The 18708-nt window shown below is 28.7% G+C and overlaps 1 protein-coding gene across 3 annotated transcripts in view; it reads left to right on the top strand.

Annotated features, from left to right (window-relative positions):
* Window positions 1–6878, top strand: part of fidipidine (coiled-coil domain-containing protein 93) — a 37081-nt gene extending 30203 nt beyond the window's left edge. For 2 of the 3 annotated variants that reach the window (XM_087153270.1, XM_087153271.1), the window contains exons 17-22: window positions 843–951; window positions 1158–1240; window positions 3451–3488; window positions 3568–3652; window positions 4522–4635; window positions 6703–6878. In XM_087153270.1, the coding sequence (XP_087009396.1) occupies window positions 843–951; window positions 1158–1240; window positions 3451–3488; window positions 3568–3652; window positions 4522–4635; window positions 6703–6762 (489 nt within the window). In that variant the 3' untranslated portion in view covers window positions 6763–6878. The remainder of the gene's footprint in view (window positions 1–842; window positions 952–1157; window positions 1241–3450; window positions 3489–3567; window positions 3653–4521; window positions 4636–6702) is intronic. The other variant, XM_087153272.1, reaches the window with a different exon arrangement.
* Window positions 6879–18708: the final 11830 nt, after the last annotated feature.

The raw sequence follows: 18708 nt of genomic DNA on the forward strand, positions 1-18708 counted from the left end.
AGCCACTGCTTTATGTAATGCTTTACTGCTTTCTCTAAAAGCTCTAGTAATGCTTTTCCTTTCCCTTTTTGTTTGCATTTCAAACCAAAAACTCAGGAAAAATTAACAGATTTTATCAGTAGCAATTAAACTTAAGAACGCATGTGGTATAATGTATGTTTAAAATTACTTTTGTAATAAATGCAGCTATAATTTTATACATAAATTTAGCTTTTTTTTAGGTAAAAATTTATGTAGCATAATAGTGTAACACTGGATAATGTTTTGCTCTATTCTTGCTTTCCATGCAAATTTCTTTTATGATTAAGATTTATAAGATAAATAGTAGATACTAGTTTGCAAGATAACGGTGCATCAATTAATGCCTAGTGTTCATGAATTTAAAACCTGTTTTGTGTTGTTTATGTATTTTAGAAACGAATTTTCCATATAACGAACTTATTATCTGGATTTAGTGACTTCGTTAAATAGAGGTCCGACTGTATTTGTATTCACAAACTTCATATTTCCTTAAAAAGTATTAGTTTCACTCATCATATTCATATTATTAGGAAGGTATTGGCTCACATTGGACTGTCTGGCCAACTATGGTGATGATGATGATTCATATTATTATTGTTATTAATTTTGTTTCGACTTTTATTATAGGATTTTGACTATATAGTATTTAGAAAATAATTCTTGCATTTCAGATATTTTTTTTTTAAATTTCAGATTTTTTTCTTCAAATTGTTAAAAGCCTATTAAGTTGAATTAATACCTAATTGAATTATTAAATTAATCATTTAATTACATTTTAGTTTAATTTTTCTGCAAAATCTAATGCACTACATACGTTTTAGGCTAGAAAAAACAAAGAAATAGCTATCATTCAAAGAAAATTTGATGAAGTTCCTTCAAGAGCTGAGTTGAGTCAGTATCAGAAACGTTTTGTTGAATTATATAATCAAGGTGAGTGGAAAAAAAAGTTTTATAAATATTTCATTCAAAATTGCCACAAAATAAATTCATCATTTTCAACATTAGTTTTTTTTCTTCTTTTCTTTTTATCTAAACTTAAGGTTTCCTGTAAATAGATTAAATTTTTTTTTACCTGTCTGCATTTTTTGCTTATTAATCTATTATGTATTAAATATTTTGTTACTTATATTTTTTAGTGGCAGCTAAGCATAAAGAAACAAAACAGTTTTATACTTTGTACAATACATTAGAGGATACAAGAATGTATATTACCAAGGAGGTATGCTGCATCTTATTTATTTTAATTTTTTCAATATATCTATTGTTATTACTAAAAAGTTCTTTTGGCTGATTCTTTCTTCACAAAGACCCATGTTTGCTTTACAATCATATTTGCTTTACAATCATATGTACAATAACCACATTGTAACACCAAAATTAAAAAAAATTATTCCATTAAAGGATCCCAAAATTTTCTTACACATCTACTCTGATTTAGTTTCTGAATCTATTGGGATAAAATTTAAACATAATAATTACCATTACAATTTCCTCCACCAATATGTTTTTATATTCTTATTTGAATTTTGGATACTTTGAAAATTCATTAAATATTATTTTAGTTATTTGGTTTGGTTATATAAAATATTATTTAATTGCTTATTTAACAAAAGTATTAAAATTAATTCATATTGTTTTAGAATTTTAAATATTTATTTTGTTTTCAATATTTTAGCTGTACATAATAACTGAGTATAATTTTCCAGGAAATGTGTTAATAGAAGTAAATGTAACTAATTTATCTTTGAATAACTGTAAAATCATAACTAAATATATTATCATAAAATGTAGCAAAATAAGGTAATATCTTGTTATTATATTATAGTAAAATAATAACTCTTATATTTTTATGCCTTTAATTTTGAATAATAAATTAAAAAAATATAATAATGTTACGAAGAATGAATGAATAGATATTACTTGTAAATACCATTCAATTAGGGATAAGTAAATAATTCACAGATTAATATTGTTACAACGTTTATTATTTTATCTGATTGCAACACACAATATCTGGATTTATTACTTTTATTTATTAATGATTATTTAAAGTGATTTTTACGCCCATTGAGTTGATCCATAAAGTGACAAGAAGTCAATTATCTTTTTATGATAGAAAGAGTTATTTAAATTATTAATTATTGATATCTAATATGTCACAACTTTAATGCTAAGTGTAAGTTCTGCTTTTAATATTATGTGCAAGAATTTATTATTTGTTTTACTAAAAATTTAAGAGCATTTCATGTTCATATGGAATAGATTATCTTGTTTGTTAAAAAATCATCCCGTTATTTAAATTTTAAAAATAAAGTTTTATTCTTATATGAATTTGCAAGGACCTTACATCACTTAAACACAGAAACACTTTTATTTCCTGGAAAATATGTAAGGCTAATGTTCTTCATCTCTTATGTTCACAAAATTTCCACTTTCTTGTACAAAGGTGTATTTTGTTACTCAAATTTGCGGACACACATCAGATTTTTTCTTTAAATTAGGAGTGGTTATGAAACATGTGCATTATAAGTTAGACTTTAAAAAATTTGCATAACTAATTTAAAATCAAATTGAGTAGCATCAGATGAAATGGCTGTCCCATTATTAATGTAATTTGAGCAGCGATACAGATGAAATATGTTTTATACAGTATGTAGAACGAATAAATAAAAAAGAAGTTTAATAATTTTTGATATAAGGGACTGAACTATAACATGCAGCCTGAATTTCCCTATTTTCACACTGAATAGTATCAAGGAAAACAATTTTAAATTTTCATTTCTTAAGAACTATTTTAATAATTGCATTAAAATTTTGGATTTTTTTTATTTAAAATTACAATGTTTAAAATAATGTAAGAACTCTGCATACCTTATGATTCAAAATATTTTGGCTTGTTATTAAAATTGATAATAAAAATAATAAATAATTATAAAATTTTATTTTAAAATTTTTATAATTGCGTGAATAAAGTTTTGATTGTCTCAAATAGTTTTATAGATATGGTGAAATAAGTAAAAGTGAAATTAACATTATGTTGCCCAAACTTCCGACTACCCTCCCCTATATTTTGATGGTTAAGGATCCAAATCGATTGAAACAAGGCTATGTTTATTTAGAGAAAGAATGTTCCCGTGCCTGATTTTGTAGTTTAAAATATCATCTGCACAAATATTTAATCACATTTAAGCTTAATCCTTCAAATTATTGAGATGGCATCTTAACTTTAGCAGACTTTACACTGTATAAAATTTTGCTTAATATTATAAAGAGACATGTAATACTATTGGTTGCAAAAAGAAATTTTAAATTCTCGTGACTGAGATCTATTTCAGAATAAATATTTATTTAGTTGTATTTTGCCTAAAAGATATGATAAAGACTGATAATTTTATTTTTAATATTTTTTGTTTGTTTTGTTTTTCCAAGGTGGATTTATTGAATTCTATTCAAGAGAATTTTACTGAGTAAGTATTTATCATTTAAGTACTTTATTTTCATGATACTCTAAACATATACTGATTGCTGATTTTAATTTGACCTTAGAGCAATGTCATCTTCATCATCTAGAGGAGAATTTTTAACTAAATTAGAGCAAATTGTTGAAAGGATTATCCAGAATAAGGCTAAAGTTAGTATTTATTTTTAATAAATACTTTAATTTCTGTAACACATTTTTATTTTTTTATTTTACAACTTTATATTTTATTTTTATTAATACTAACCGAGTACAAATTCTTCCTACGGTTTGGGAAAAAAAGTGAATCAATAAATCAGTATTGATTAACAATACAAAATTATGCACAAAATTGAGGGACATATACTGACAAAGTTAATTAGGCTAAAACATATTCAATTTCTTGTGATCTAACCAATATTTAAAAAAAAAAATCCTCTCTTTCCTATCTCTTAATTTATACACTTTTAAATGTTTGTAATTACCCAGTTATTATTTTTTTTAATAATGATTATTAAAAGTATCTTAGAAAAAAAAATTCTTTTTCTTCTTCTTCATTTCGGCAGGAAAATTGTCTAATATAAACTAAACGTAAATTGGTTATATTGAAAATGTAGTAACATATTAATATTTTCTGACCCTATTTAAATTAAATTCCAATATCACTCAGGGCTATAGATATCTATTTTTCTGATTTTAGATTAATTTAAATTTTTCATATAGTTAGTAGATAAAGTTGCAATATTAAAAAGAACCTATATGAGTGTTTCTTAATTTTTTTTCCTTCTTCCTTACTCAAGTCTACTGATGTTCATGTTTTAATACTTATATAACTTTTAACATTTAAATTCACTGAACGAAGCTTAAAAGAAATTTTTATTAATGTTAACTTTCAGGCAACTTGAGTACAATCTTTTGAATATTAAAATATATTTATTTAAAAAAAAAACAAGTATTGAAAATACAATTTAGCATTTCAGTCATAGTTTGCATTAGTTTTTTTCTACTGATCATTTATGTAATGTAATATTTTATTATTTTAGGTTGAAAAGAAAAAACTTGAACTTAAAGACCAGCGAGATAAACTTAATGATCACCTTGTTGACTTAATAGAAAAGCAAAGACTTTATTTCAAGACTGTTAAAGACTTCAAAGAGGTAGGACCTTAAATTTTATTACAGTACACTCTCGATTATCCGTGCGAGGATTATCCGGTTTGCGGTTTATCCGTGCTCCTTTCGGAGTCACAAAAAAAATTTTAAAGAGAAAAATTTTCAAAATTATCATGCATGTAAAATATATGTTGATATGAATGGAAATCTTGTCAAATCAGTCTCGCCATTTATTAACAGAATATGAATCTAATGTTTTTTATTGATAATAATCTCTGCAATAGTAAGTAATGAAGTTATAACACCTTTTGAAAGCAATATTCATTATTGAATGCAGTATATTAGCAGCATGGTCAAAGGTAAAATCGTCTACGTTATCACGATCGTGGAGAAAGATCATACCGCTTGATGAACAATCTTCTTCAGATATTGAAGAATATGATAACAGTATTTTTGAAAAAGGAAAAGAAATTGTAGGCTTAGAGATTCTTGATGAGGAAAATTTAGATGATTCGTTTCAAAGTGATGTATGTGAGCTTGACTTCCAGTATTTAACAGATGAGGAAATTGTTACTAACTGTGTTGTTAAATCAAATAGTGATGATAGTTCTGATGCAGAAGTTGTAATAAATGAAGGAAGTACAATTCCTGATTCTGCTGCTCTACAATCTGCGGAAACTTTATTAGATTGATTATATGGGAGAACGAGGATTTGATTACGGTGACATTACTACGGCGAGTAAAATATGTGTCAATATATGGCAAGAGATGAACAAACAGCAGAAGCAAAGACGCATTACAATTTTTTTAAGCAGTAAGTGTTAAATTCCTAGTTTGATGTTATACAACATGCAAATGTAAGTAATTTTTATATTTTTTGTACTGATGTTCATTTGATGTTTTCGGATTATCCGTGTTTTTCGATTGTTCGTAGACCCGTCCCGGTGATTAACCTGGATAATCGGGAGTGCACTGTATTTGATTTCCAGAAACATGTTTGTTTGCTGTTTTTTACACAAAATACTAGTAGAAAATGCATTGTTAAACTTAAGAGCTTTTGATCCAGAAATTTTCGCCATTTCAACTTGATTAATTTCTGCATAACAGTTTGGTTTCACTCTGTAATATTTATTAGGAAAGTGGCATATAGAGAATAAATTTCTCCATCCAACACTTAATGTTTTGAGGGTTGAATTTTTAAAAAATTAAGAAACTACAACTGAATTTATATTTGTTTAAATTTGTCAGCCGAATAAAATATCTTAAGACAGATTCAACGAATCTCAATCCTTTAATTTTATATTAGCTTTCTATATTGTAATTTTATAAAATTTTTTTCTTCAAAAATGTAAATTATAGTAGTATGTTATAATAAAATATATATTCATCATGGAGCGTAGCATTTTTAAGAAGTGCTTAAAGGTACTTATTTTCGATTAAAGTCCTTAAAGGTGCTTGTTTCATTTGGTGTTTTTAAAGAGTGCTTAATTTTTCTCTTTTCAAAAATGATATTTTTTTTCTTTACCATGTCGATTTTTGCCGCATATTATACAAAAGCGTTCTTTTCACATTGTTCTATTTAACGTTTTCACAAATCATTCAACCACAATCCATTTCGGCCTACCGTGGGTCCATAGCTTATGAAAGAGCCAATCACTTTACATGTTTGATGAAATACTTGCTAGTCCGCATATGCGCCTACTGAGCTGAGTTCGGTGAGATTCTAGCACTCTTATGTGCAACTCTGTTGTATTTTGTAAGAGATTCTCAATTTCAGGCTTCATTTTCCATCCTCTGAAATCAAACCGAAAAATCTCTCGATATTTTTATGGTGGCTAATATGATCAAGAAAAGAGTTCTTTGTCAGAAACTAGTTGTTTTATCATAATCATGTAAAGTCTATTCATGATTCTAGAGTCATGTAAAATTGTTTTGCATTTTGTTATTGTATATAGTGCTTAAAAATATTTTTAGTGCTTAAAAAATACTTAAAAGGGGCTTATTTTTAGTTGAAAGATTTGGCGACGCTCCCTGTTCATGTCTTACTGTTTTTAACATTCAGTTTATAAATTTCATGCATTGGTATTGAATTATTTGTTTTGATTTTTATAGGAATGTAGAAAGAATGAGATTCTTGTTGCTAAACTAAAAGAAAAAAGTAGAGGGCATTAGTAAAGGTATTAAAGAAGATGAAATGCAAGAATGTTTGTTGAGGAATTTGTGATTTTGAATGATTGTTTAAAAAATTGTTTTTGTCTTTTTTTTAATAAAAATAATATATTTATGCATTTTATGTTCCTCATTATTATCAATTAAAACTGAAAATTTGTCTTTATAAAGATAAGGTATATATTGTGATACACATGAATCGAGCTAAACAATGTGAATAAAGCACAGATAATGTTACAAAAACAGACATACTAAAGTTTTAGTTCTATAAGCAAGAGCCTTCCTCAGTGCAGAAACCCAGAATGACAGAACAAAACGTGAGGCAAGCAAGATATAACAAGGAAAAAGGTGGTTTAAGCAATAGGAGAGGAGGAACAAGCTTGAATTTCATGTTTTCCTAACATTTGAAATTTTATTTTAATTTCTACATTTCGCTTATTTGGGGTTCTCACCCTACTTTTCCTACACACCTGTTTTTTTTTCTTTCTTTTTTTTTAAATTTCTCTTTATTTGGTTATCTTAATCAAGCTCCTTCCCTATTAAGTTAAATCACTCTTTCCTTGCTGTAATTTATTTGTCTCTTGTTTTCTTCTGTGTTTTGACACTGAGGAAGGCTTTAGTTTACTGAACCGTATGCCAGTTACTGTGCAATATTCACTTTGGTTTTATTCGGGATAGTTTGTGTTTACTTGATATCATTCTGAGTTAAAATTCAAATTTTACCAAATATTTTATCTTAAAATTTTATGTTCTTAAACTGTGAAATTTAAAATTGCCTTATAAATTTCATGCAATTGCAAGATATTGATTGCTTTAGTATTTTAAAAGAAGCAGGAAGTCTGCCTCTAAAAAATCTATTCATATCTTTATCTTTTAAATTAAAATATTTATTTCATTATTCCTTAGAATATTTTATTTTACTACACACATAGCATCAGTTCTGATAACAATCGTTTGTTCATATTACTTTATAATCTCTATTAAAATTTAATTGACTTTTAAACGAATATCCAGTAACTTGATCAAAATGAAGGAATGCTTTGAAAATCAATTTTTAATAAATTTTTTTATGTAGTTTTAACTTCCTAGAATGGCGATAAGATAAGAAAACTTTGTTTTCTTGTTTTGATCGCTCTTGAGTGAGCAAGTGTTGTCAGTCGGTGTTAATGAAACTTGAAATATTTTTTATACAAAAGGATAATTTTTAACCCCCTGACAAGCCAACACATTCCGCAACTTTCATCTAATTGTATTACATGGTGCTATCATTTTTAAAACGTGCCTAAAGGTACTTATTCTCGTTTTTTAAAGCCCTTAAAAGTGCTTTTTCTATTGGGTGTTTTTGAAAAGTACTTAATTTTCCCTTTTCGAAAATGAAAATTTTTTATATACCAAGTCGATTTTCGCCACGTATTATGTAACAGCGTACTTTTCACATTGTTCTATTCAATCACAATTCAGCGCCAATCATTTTACATGTTTGATAAAATACTTTGGATTCCGCAGGTGCCTCTACTGCTGCATTTTGTAAGATATTCTCAATTTCAGGCTTCTTTTTGCACTCTCTGATATCAAACTGAAAAATCTCTTGATCATTTTATAATGGCTAATATAATCAGGAAAAGAGTTCTTTGAAGAATTCTCTCAATATTTCATTTAGCAATTCTTTACATGTGAAATTAATAAAAAAGTTTGGTTATAGTTTTTGGTATTCAAAATGATGTAAAATTAATAGGATTAAGCAGCTGTTCTCAAATGGTGTTCTGCCGATCCCTAGGATTCCTAAGTTGTATGTTGAAGTTTGGTTGCAACGGTTCCATGAGTTAGGATTTTTTTAAACTAGCAAATGTTTTTTGAAACCTGTAACAGGTGTACCTCCAACTAATAATTAATTATTTATTTAATATTAAGGTTATTTTTTTTTAAAATTATTTTTGTAAAAATGCTAAAAAATTTTTTAAAAAGAAATAGCAAATAAACTTTTTCTGTAACAGTATATTTAATACGTTACTAAAGACATATGCGTTTACTAATGATTGCATCAGCATTTCTCATTGAACTTAGAAATTCACAATAAAATAAACAAATTGGAGAATGCAGAATTATTTTTTTTGGATAACCATTCTCTCAGTTTATAACAGTTCTTTTTAAAAAGTATAATTCAGCTTATTTTATTCAATTTCAAATTATACGGCAAAGCTACTAGACTTAACTTATATAGCAAAACAGTAGCTATAGTAGACTTGCAAATTCAACTACCTAACATAAATTCTAATTTTAAAGATCTGTTGATCTGGTTTAAAGAATTCTTATATTCCTAATAGCAGTTTTAAGCTGTTTTTACAGGAAAACTATCAGTTTTTTTTTCATTTAGAACTTATCCACAAAATTTTATAAAATCATATGCAAAATTTTTATATTATAATGGTTTTAAAAGTTATTTGTTATTGCTGATTTTTAAAGTATTTTGATATTACTACATCATTTTTCTCTTCTTTTCTGATCTTACTTTGTTGTTACTCATACCACTTGACAATACTAGCAAGCCTGCTTAAAATCAATTTTTTCAGTGGCGCCATCTATGGCTAAGAATACTACTTCAGCCACACACGTCACAGCCCGTTTCAAGGAAAGGACCCAATCATATTCCATTCATCCAAAGATCGTACTTTTGATCTGAACCAGAGAACAATCAATCTCCAAATTAGTACTTCAGAGGTATTGATTTGTTGTGGGAACTTGGAGGACATTGTGACCGCTACAGACTTAACATGCATCAGCCTATCCTATTTTAACTGCGCTGTTGTATTTAAAATATTTAGAAACTAATTTAATTCTACACTATTGTGAATCATTGTTTTTCTCCATAGCTTAGGTAAATGTTGTTGTCTAGTAAATTCGTCAATTTTAATTATAGGAAAATTATAATATAGAACTTTTAATTATAGAATAATAGTTAAACGTTTGAATTAATATATTAAGCAATAATAAATTAAATACATTTATTTTGAAGGGAAAGAAGTTTTTTTTTCTTCTGAAATTAGTATTTTTGCCAATTTAACTTTTATAACTATAATTATTTTCTCTTTTTACGTCCTTCAACATTTGCTCTTTCGAACTTATGAAGATTTACAGTTTAAACGAACATTCTGGAGGGCGGGTTTCACTTACAATAGTTAAGTGGGGGAAAGAAATGTCACACTGAATAACTTGTGTTTTATAATGGAACAATTTTGCTTACTGAGAGCCTATCTTAATGATTCAAGGGTGCTGTAATGGTTAAAATATGCTAATTAATTAGTACTAATTAGCAGATGCATCAAAAGCGTACTTTCCTTGAACAAACGTTCAATTTTGTCGATTCGTTTCGCTCAAATATTTGACCGATTTCGTAAAATTTTCCTTTTTTATAGTTTAAAACTACACAGTTTAAATAAAATGGCTTAAAAATTTGTAAACCATACTAATCCCAAAAACCTCTGACCCTTGATAAATGAAAGAAGTAATTATTCAAAATTATTTTTATGTGGAGTTATCCTTGGTTAAACTAATTTTTGTGTGCCAAAAGTTTGCGATGCATAAAAATTTCCCTTAGCGAAATATGCAAAAAGTAAATATTTAACAATAACAGGCCCAAACTATCGATCACTCTCTTGCCTAAATCATGGTGCGTGGTGTTTTAAAAGAGTACTTAACGGTGCTTATTTCCGTTTTTTAAAAGCCCTTAAAGGTGCTTAATTTTCACTTTTCCAAAATGAGATTTTTTTTCTCTTTACCTTGTCGATTTTCAGCCCGTATTATGCAAAAGCGTGCTTTTCACATTGTTCTATTCAATGTTTTCACAATTCATTCAACCACAATCTATATCGGCGTACCGTCGGTCCATAGCATATGAAAGCTCCAATCATTTTACAAGTTTGATGAAATACTTGGAAGTCCGCATGTGCGTCTACTGAGTTGGTTCGGTAAGATTATTGTAGGTACTCTTATGCGCAACTTAGCTGCATTTTCCAAGCTATTCTCAGTTTCAGGCTTCATTTTCCACTTTCTGATATCGAACCGAAAAATTTCTCAAGCATTTTATAATGGCTAATATAATCAAGAAAAGAGTTCTTTGTCAGAAACTGGTTATTTTATCATGATCATGTAAAGTCTTTGAACGTTATTTTACATTTTGTAAATGTGTATTGTGCTTAAAAATTTTTTTGAGTGCTTATTTTTTGTTGAAAGATTTGGCTACGCACCCTGTAAACTATTGGGACCATATTTTCCAAATAGCGACTACCGCCTGACCCCCTTTATTTTAATGGTTAAATATATAAATCTGATTAGAAAAAGTATGTTTTTCTATCTGATCTTTTTAAGTTAATTAACCGATAGCACTTATTAATCACCATATTTGAATTCACCCCTTTGAATCTTTAAGCTTGGCACTTAGTTTGTAAAAATTTGATTATTAAAACAACTTTTTTTTCTTGTTGGTTATTGTTCACGCACTGATACAAATTAAGTAAATAGATATAAATAATTTTCTTTCTACTTTGCTTGGAAAAAATTTACATAATTTAAAATTTTAATTAAATTTTTTGCAAGCCATATTTTGTTGCAGCCTTAAGTATTTTCGTCTTTTTTTTCTGGTTGATAATGATTGTACGTGCCTCATTAAGAAAGAAAAAAACGAAAAGTTAAACTTTTTGCTCGTAATTTTTTTAAAACAAAATTTCCTTTATATTGTTCATATTTTGAATATAAGAAGTTGGTTAGAATGGTCCATTATATAAAGTGATCCACTTTTTCTCCCTTAAAAAAAAAAAAAAAAAAAAAAAACAATTTAATGTTAGAAACCACGTTTGCCGGCATGATAAGAATATTATCTTATTCTTTTAACGGAATAGTAGAAAAGAAAGTAACTTTTTAAACGAGTTTTTCAGAGGTTTTATTTTCATAATGGCTCTTTTGATTTTTTTTTCCAACAAGATGTTTATACTTTATAGTTCTGATTCTAGAAGTGATTGAGATTATTTTTTTAAAAAAGAAAATGAATAAGAACACGCATAATAATGGCTCTTTTCTGTATATTATGTTTGGGATAATTAAAATTCATAGTTTTTTATTATTGAATAGCTTGATAAGAAAATGCTCTAAATGCATTTTAAAACCTATTACCCTTTATAAAATCTATTAACAGAAAGAAGCTGCTTGCACAACATATTTTTCGCATAAAATCCTATTTATTCAATGACCTTGTAGAAAAAAAGTTAAGTTTTAGAACTCAACTTATACATAACATGCACCTTACCATAACATGTTTATAAAGTCCAATATTTTACGCTTTTTTAGAATGTTACTTGGAGCTTTCCTCTACTACGCTCTCCAATTTTCTTCTTTAACAGCACTGCAGCCTAGTGCAGGCCAAGGCTTTCTCAATCTGCTTCTTCCAGACAAATCGACTTGTAACTAGATTTAGGTTAACAAACTTTATATTCTTATAAAACGTACTGGAAAAGTATTAAATTTCTGATCTATCTGATTAATTCTGACAAAAAATTTTATTTCAAAATGAAGATAAGAGATTTTATTGTTTTCGAATTCTTAGTCGTCGATTAGACTCTCCCTTTGGCTAGATGGCAGGGGTCATTCTATTCTTCATCCTCACTTGTACACCACTCAGTGACGATTGTTAAATTTCATATTGGTTAAAAAATATTGATAGTTAAATAGGGAACGATCACGATAAATCTTGAAATATCAATATTTCTCAACAATGTATTGTGTTGTTGAAATTGAGATATTATCTTGCAATATACAAACCTTATTTAGCATTATTATAAACTCTAACCTACAATAATGGAAGAGGCGCTTTCAGTTTTTGATAATTTCTTGAACTTCTCAAGAAGTACATAGAAAACTTTTTTTTCGTAAATTTAGAAGTATTTAGTACACGTTATTTTAAATACTTTGCAATAAAGCTTTCAGAGGTAAATAATACCGACAATAAATTATGAAGAAAACAAGTATTTTCAAACACCCTAAGCCAGAAGATCAATTTTTCTCTTATGTATTTTACTATAACTTACATATTCAGTGAAATCAAACAATATTTTTAAACAATTTAAAATTACTTACAAAATTATTGTTTTAAATTGTTGAAAAATACGCAAGATATGAATATTTAAAGTAGTTCTTTTGTACTGCGCATTCGCGGAAAAAATTTAAAATTGTTTTTTTTCTTCATAATTTTATAGTGAATCGTATTTGGCAACTAATGGAAAGAATCTGATTTAAATATCTTAAAAATGTTAAAAGTTTTAAGTAATTTTCTAAGTAGTTTTTGTACTTTTTAAAAGAAAGCTCAAAATAATCAGGGACTTTTCACAAATTTATGATGTAGTATTGCAAATTACAATTCCTATGACTGGAAAAAATAATTTCAAATTTTCTCCGTTCATGCGCAGTGCAAAAGAACTACTTTAAATACTCTTACCTTACACGTTTTTTAACAATTTTTTTTCAATTTTAAAGCAAATTTATTTTAAATTGCTGCAAAAATTTTGTTTAATTTTACAGAATATTTCTGAAGAACAGAATATTTTTGAAAAAAAAAAAAAAAAAAACATGATACAAAATAAACATGTTCATATTCTCATAAATATTCAAACTAGATTTGCGAAATTTTATGCAGTCATTGAACAAAAAAATAACAACCAAAGTAATCGACACAATTTACAAGTTAATTGCTTGATTTTTTGGCATAGAGTGTTCAAAAAAATACTTGCTTTCTCTTGTAATTTATTGTCGGTCCCTAAAAGTCCTGAAAGTTTTAAATTTTATTGGAAAGTATGAAAAATCGAATGAACCAAACAGTTCTAAAATTACAAAATAGTCCTCCAAGTATTTCTTAAGAAATTCAAAAAAATATCAAAAACCGAACGAAAGTGTCTCTTCCATTATTGGGGAGATTTCCGTATCGTGATCTGTGGCAGAATAATCGCCAAGTGCTGGAAACTTTCAGGCAGTGGTCCACGAGAAACTAAAAAAAAAAAAAAAATAAAAAAAAAAAAAAAAATTTAAAAAAATCACAGAAAGGAACCGACTTGAAAGTATAACTCGTAACCACCCTCAGGGAAATATCTACATGTTTTTTTTTTTTTTTAAATTTGTTAAGTTTTTAAATTGGTAAGTTTAAAATCTATTTGGCACTTGGCGATAGTAGTTGGCGCAACAGATCACGATACGGAAATATCCCTCCTTTATTGTAGGGTAATGTATATAATTATAGATACGTTTATCATTTTAAAATAATTTAGTAAGTGAACGTCAGAAAAGGTAAAGGCATGATATGTGAGAATAGGATATGATGCAGTTAAGTTATCAGCAGTCTTTCACTTTATATTTAAATCTACCATCAAATTTATGGACCATGTGTAAGGCCTTGCAAATAAAACGTTGTGTGATTTGGAGAGTTTTCATTTACCTTTGTTACCAAAAAATCGCAAATCACTTAGGCTTAAGTAATGTTTTTGAAAATTAATGATCGGCTGATTATTTTAAGTTAGGATACTATTAAAGGAAATAAAAGTCAGCATTGTTTATTAATTAGTAGGATAAAGTCTTAGGTGAGGTGCCATCGTAAATTCAGTTCTCTTTTGCATTCGTAAAATCACTTTTTGACGTAAGAACATTTGAAAGTTAGAATAACTAATAAGAGAGTCACGGTGGCTCAGGAGATAGTGCGTACACCTTCCTATGAGGTGACTCAAGTTCGAATTACAGCGGTGGCTGATCGATACGAATTCTGCTCACAGACCACAGTGCTGACGTAAAATATTCTCAGTAACGGAGATGCGGGTTAGTTCCATCAAAAAGTTCTCCATGAAGGCTAGTTTGTCCCAATGCTTGCTTCAGGAGTTCCTTTGTCTTCTGGGTTGGATTCAAAATTACAAGGCTACGAAGCTTAACATTGATAGTCATTATCTCAAAATCGGGTCGGCTGTTCAACGCTGTTTATAAAGTTAAATAAAATGAGTAATAAAAGAGCTATGCGATAGAGCGTTCGCTTTCCAATGAGTTGACCCAGGTTCGAGTCCCAGCAGTGGTTGATACGGATTCTGCTCCCGGTTCATACGCAAATGACGAGTACTGACGTAAAACATCCTCAGTCGTAAGCGGATCATGTGTTAGAATCTCTTTGGCGTCGGGCTAATCGTGGGAGGTTTTCTTCTCCATGAAACGCAGATGTGGATTGGTACCATTGAAAAGTCCACCAAGAAATCTAGTTTACCGCAATGCTTGATCTAGGAGGACCCTTGTCTTCTGGGGTGGTTTAAAATTTACAAGGCTATGGAGTTGAACACTCATCACCGTTAATTTAGAATTGGATCGGCTATTTATCATAGGTTATAAAATAAAATAAATTGACTAGTAAGTCAGTTGAGTAATATATAAATTGTAAAATTCTAACTTTAACTGCACTCATTCATTCTCTACAATATGCTTAAGATATTTTTTTTTCGTTTTTTTTTGTATTTCCATTTTTGAATTTTAAGAATAAAAATTATAAGAGTTAGGGGAGAGTCGGGCATAATAAATTCCCCACTGTCAATTTCATATGTATAGACTATTTTTTCAAGTCAATGGACCATCGGACATTAATTGTTATATTAAAAAAAGATTATTTTCAAAGTTTCAAATATTTATGCAGCTGTTAACATGGTAAACAATAGTTTTGAAAATATGTTGAATGCAGTAGTCATGAAATTAAGAAAAATTGGTTAAATGTTTCGATTAAACTTCATTTTAATACTAAAAAAATAATTTTTTCTTTACATACAGCATTAAAGTATGTAATCTCAAGTTTAATTTGCACAAAGAAAGAAGTCTATATGTGAAAAATTGTTCGAGTAATTACAAATTTACAAAAAAATTGGATTTAGGGTACACATGAATGTCGGGTATCAAAGACCAATTTTATTTCGTTGATAAATGTACGGTTGCAAGGATTATTATTTTATTGCTTCAAATTGGAATGTTATATGCGTTTTTAACAACAAATATTGTTGTTATTAAATGGTTGTTATTAAATGATAGAATTCACTATAAGTATATAAATATGTAATAAATAAAATAATTTTGTGATAAAAATGATAAATGAGGTTTATCATTGGTCATTTTCATTTACACCTGAAAAAACAGTCAAAAAACATAATTTTTGTAACTGGGCGGGGCTACCCGACACATTTTGAAAAGAGCTGAAAAACATGTTTTTTTAAATTTCTATTTTTTAAAGTTAAACTATTCTTTTTTTGGTTTATTCTTTTTGCATTATTTAATTAGATGATAAAGCAATAGAAACATACAAAAATATTGATTATTACTCAATATTATACAGAAATATAAGCAATACTTCTTAAGTGAGCGGGGCTACCCGACTCTCCTTTACTTTTATGAAAACTATCATTTTTCATGATATTTTTAGTTTTCCTTAAAATATTTTATTTTACTGCAATTATACGTCATTCTATCATATGATGTGCTTAACGTTAATAAATTTAAAACTATCTTAACTAGTCTTTATTAAACAATAAAACCCCATATCCTATTTAATCAAAATTAAATTTTATGCTCTAATTGCTGGGTTCTTTAAAGAATTACATTCACGGTGGATTTTTTTTCCACGAAGAATTCCGAATAATTCAGAATTAACTTTTTGTAATTTTCTGACTTTCACGTGAATCCTATTTAGGGTGACGATTTTTTATTCTCGTGCCCAGACTTTATTAATAAATTCTAATCTAATACAAATGCTTAGATGAATAAATACGAAACATTGCTCAATTATTGCTCACCAACTGTAAAAGCTATTTTAAAATTAGATTCAAATAATAAATTAAGAAAAGAAATTGACGAACAAATATAGTTTTTTTTTATATTATTTTTTCTAGATCAGCGCTTTCAGACTCATTATTTTTCGTATGTCATTTTACAAACTTTTAAGAATTTCGCGCATCATTTGAGCGAAGATTCCTTTAAAACATGAATACTGTATGCTTTTTTTTCTTCTTTTGTTCAGAAACGGAAGAATGCTTTTAGATGAAGGTTTTATAGCTGAATAAATTGAACAATCAAAATTATAAATGGCAGAAAGTAAAATGATCAAAAAGGTTTAAAATTTACAGCAGTTAAGTTTTCATATTGAGAAAGCATTAAAATCTCAAAGCTTAGGAGAAAGCAAACTATTAAAAACTCGGAATAGTTCAAATATTACACAAGCACGGTGGTTCTGATTTACTTTTTTTTTTTTTGCTGAAAGGGAGAGTAAAAGCAAATATATCTATTTACGGCACTAAATTCCGTATATCTGACAAAATCCCTTCAATCAAAATATTCAAAAATAATCAAAACCTGAAAAACGATCTAACGTAACGTAATGTAAGATCTAACGTAAGCATCAGAGGAGGAGTGAAGATCAAAATATATGAAATATGCTAATTGATTGTTGTTTCTAATGGCACTTGCCACACGGGCAAGCCTGCTTGGTGAAACCGAGCAAATTTAAGACGGAGTGTGCGTTTCTTGTTTTTCAGTGGCGCCATCTATGACCAAGAATTCGACTTTTGCCACACCATACGTCGCACCTGTTTATAGGGCTGACCATTCATAAACCCATTCATTCATCCACAGATCGTAAGTTTCACCTGAATCAGAGAACGAACCAGTACCCCCAGAGGCATTGATTTGTTATGGGAACATGGAGGACTTTTGCGATGCGATGGATTTAACGTGCATCAGTCACTTTACTACACGGGGAGTCTTCGGCCGTCGGGGTTCGAGCCCACGAACTCTTGGACATGGGCCCAGCACCCTACCGACCAGGCTATCCCGGCCTACGTATGCTATTCTATGCTATTTGAACAACCTCTTAGTTAGAAAAAAACTTTTAATTCAATTGTTGCAATAAGATTCATAGTTTTTAAGGCTCTTATGTTGTAGTGGCTTGTTACTCCTCTGAACACATTAAATTAACAGATTTAAGTTTCGGTCGTGTGTTGGCAACTGATAATTTTTTTTCAGATAACGAAAGTGACGTCATTCGTACCTATTACGGAATCAGTATACTAGATATGCGTTGTTGAAAGCAGATGTCACTTCACAATGTTATTGGTTGTGTGATGATGCACCATATTTTGTTAAGCTGTATTCTAAGTAATTATATTTAGTTGTTTGCTGTATCGAGATGGTACTGTATGTAAAAACTAAAAAAAAAAAAACTATTTAAAATCTACAAGTTTTCTCTAAATCAATACCTCTGGGGGTACTGGATTGGAGATCGATCGTTCTCTGATTCAGGTCAAACTTACGATCTGTGGATAAATGAATGGGTCCGCCTTATAAACAGGTGTGACGTATGGTGTGGCGAAGTCGAATTCTTAGCCATAGATGGCTTCACAGAAAAACAAGAATCGCACACTCTGGTATAAATCTGCTCGGTTTCACCAAGCAGGCTTGCTCGTGTGGCAAGTGGCATTAGAACCAACCAACCCAACCACAAGTTTTCTCATATGAGTTAACACACTCACTAACGCATGCTCTGCTAACATCATTCTATGTTCATTTGCTTTAAAATTAGACACAGATAACAGGTTGTACCTTAGCATTTGGAGCGCAGTATAGTTGAACAAATGATCAAAAGCATTGGTAGGAAAAACTACATTTGAAAACTATGGAAAAACTTTGTAGTTAACTACAATTGCTTTATTACAATTGTAGTTGACTATAACTACAATTACTTTTTTTTTTTTTGAAAATATAGCGACTACAAACTACTTTCGAAATATAGTTACTACTTCACTACTTTTAGAAGACATACATACTATACTGGAGAGCATAATTCACACCGTTGTTCGAAATGGTTTTGAATAAAAAATTGGCTTAGGCAGGAGAAGTTATTAA

The sequence above is a fragment of the Parasteatoda tepidariorum genome, chromosome 10, assembly GCF_982258835.1.
Source record: "Parasteatoda tepidariorum strain Cologne lab strain chromosome 10, Ptep-v5.0, whole genome shotgun sequence".
NCBI lineage: Eukaryota > Metazoa > Arthropoda > Arachnida > Araneae > Theridiidae > Parasteatoda > Parasteatoda tepidariorum.